This window comes from Mauremys mutica, chromosome 12 (assembly GCF_020497125.1).
Source record: "Mauremys mutica isolate MM-2020 ecotype Southern chromosome 12, ASM2049712v1, whole genome shotgun sequence".
NCBI classification, from domain to species: Eukaryota; Metazoa; Chordata; order Testudines; family Geoemydidae; genus Mauremys; species Mauremys mutica.
In genome coordinates, this window is record NC_059083.1 from 36,185,015 (window position 1) to 36,186,584 (window position 1,570).

General features: G+C 41.3%; 1 protein-coding gene across 1 annotated transcript; it reads left to right on the forward strand.

Annotated features, from left to right (window-relative positions):
• The first annotated feature begins 213 nt into the window (after positions 1-213).
• Positions 214-1,185, forward strand: LOC123346711 (olfactory receptor 10A7-like). The gene has a single exon (XM_044984187.1). It carries the CDS (start codon positions 214-216, stop codon positions 1,183-1,185), a length of 972 nt encoding a protein of 323 aa, XP_044840122.1.
• Positions 1,186-1,570: the final 385 nt, after the last annotated feature.

Below are 1,570 nucleotides of genomic sequence, written 5' to 3' on the forward strand. Positions count from 1 at the left end.
AGACATTTTAAAGTATTTAGGTGCCTAACTCACCTAGAAATCAGTGGGAGGTAGCCACTCACATACCTTTGGGGATGTGGGCTACAACTCCTACTGAATGTCCATGGGAATTGGGTCCATAAATTCCATAGGTGACTTTGAATATCACCCCCTTAGGTCCTGCAGTGGGTCATTCCTTCACATGTTATCTAGATATTCATTGTCCCCCCACAGATGAAATATGCAGAAGAATCAAGAAGGGGGAACCTCACTGTGGTGACTGAATTCATTTCACAGGGATTGTCCAACCACCGCGAGCTGGAAATGCCTCTGTTCTCCATCTATCTGTTATTTTACACCATTACCCTGACTGGGAACATCCTTCTCATCACAATCACCATGGACCCAGCCCTTCACAACCCCATGTATTTCTTTCTCTGGGTCTTATCCTTCCTGGAGATCTGCTACACGTCGGTCACTGTCCCCAAGATGCTGGTGAACTTCCTCTCAGAGGACAAGAGCATTTCCTACATGGGCTGTGTTGTCCAAATGTATTTCCTGCTCTTTCTTGGGGCCTCCGAGTGCTTCCTTCTGGCCGCCATGGTGTATGATTGCTATGTGGCCATATGCAACCCACTGAGGTACAGGCTCATCATGAACAGGATGGTGTGCCTTTCATTGGCAGTTTTCTCATGGTTCAGTGGGAATGTGGTGTCCCTAGTACAGACAGTCAGGGTTTCCACCTTGCCATTTTGTGGCTCCAATAAGATAAACTATTTTTTCTGTGACATTCCCCCATTGATTAAGCTTTCTTGCATTGACACCTCTCAGTATGAAATGCAGTTGTTTTCAGCTTCTATATTGGTCATCTTCACTCCATTTACTCTCATCCTTGTGTCCTACATCTTTATTATCTCCACCATCTTAAAGATGGCATCGGCTGAAGGCAGACACAAAGCCTTCTCCACCTGCTCCTCACACCTCATTGTGGTGACCTTGTATTATGGGTGCAGCAGTCTGATCTATTTAAGACCCAACTCCATTAACTTACCAGACAGCAACAAAGTGCTATCTCTGATATACACAACTGTCACCCCGACCTTGAACCCTTTTATCTACAGCCTGAGGAACAAAGAGGTGAAAGAGGCTCTGAGGAGAATATTGGGGGACATGGTAAAGAGAAAAATATTTTCTCATAGAAAGTAATTTGGGTACACATCTTTTTTTTGATGTCAGTTATACAACTGTGCAAATCTGGAGTAGTTCTTTTGAAGTCAATGGCATTCAAAGCTATGGTTGAACTAGTGTCCAAAAACTGCAAAAAAGAAACACATAAAATGTTAATGTTCTATCCAATTTTTATATGCATTGGAATTAGAAATTTTGGCCAAAAAGCATCATCAAAGTTTCACAAATAATAATCATCTCCATAGCTGATTGAAACACCGAAAAATAATCACAAAAAATCATTTGCATTTAATATAAGTCGGCTTTCATTGTTTGCATTTCAACTCAAAATTGCAATGAAGAATGTTGTTGAAATATCGAATTTTGGAAAATAATGTCCTCTATGTAAAATCATTGTATTGGA

What these genes read in the sequence shown, in the direction of transcription:
- LOC123346711 (XM_044984187.1), top strand. Translation starts at nt 214, where the DNA reads ATGAAATATGCAGAAGAATCAAGAAGGGGGAACCTCACTGTGGTGACT.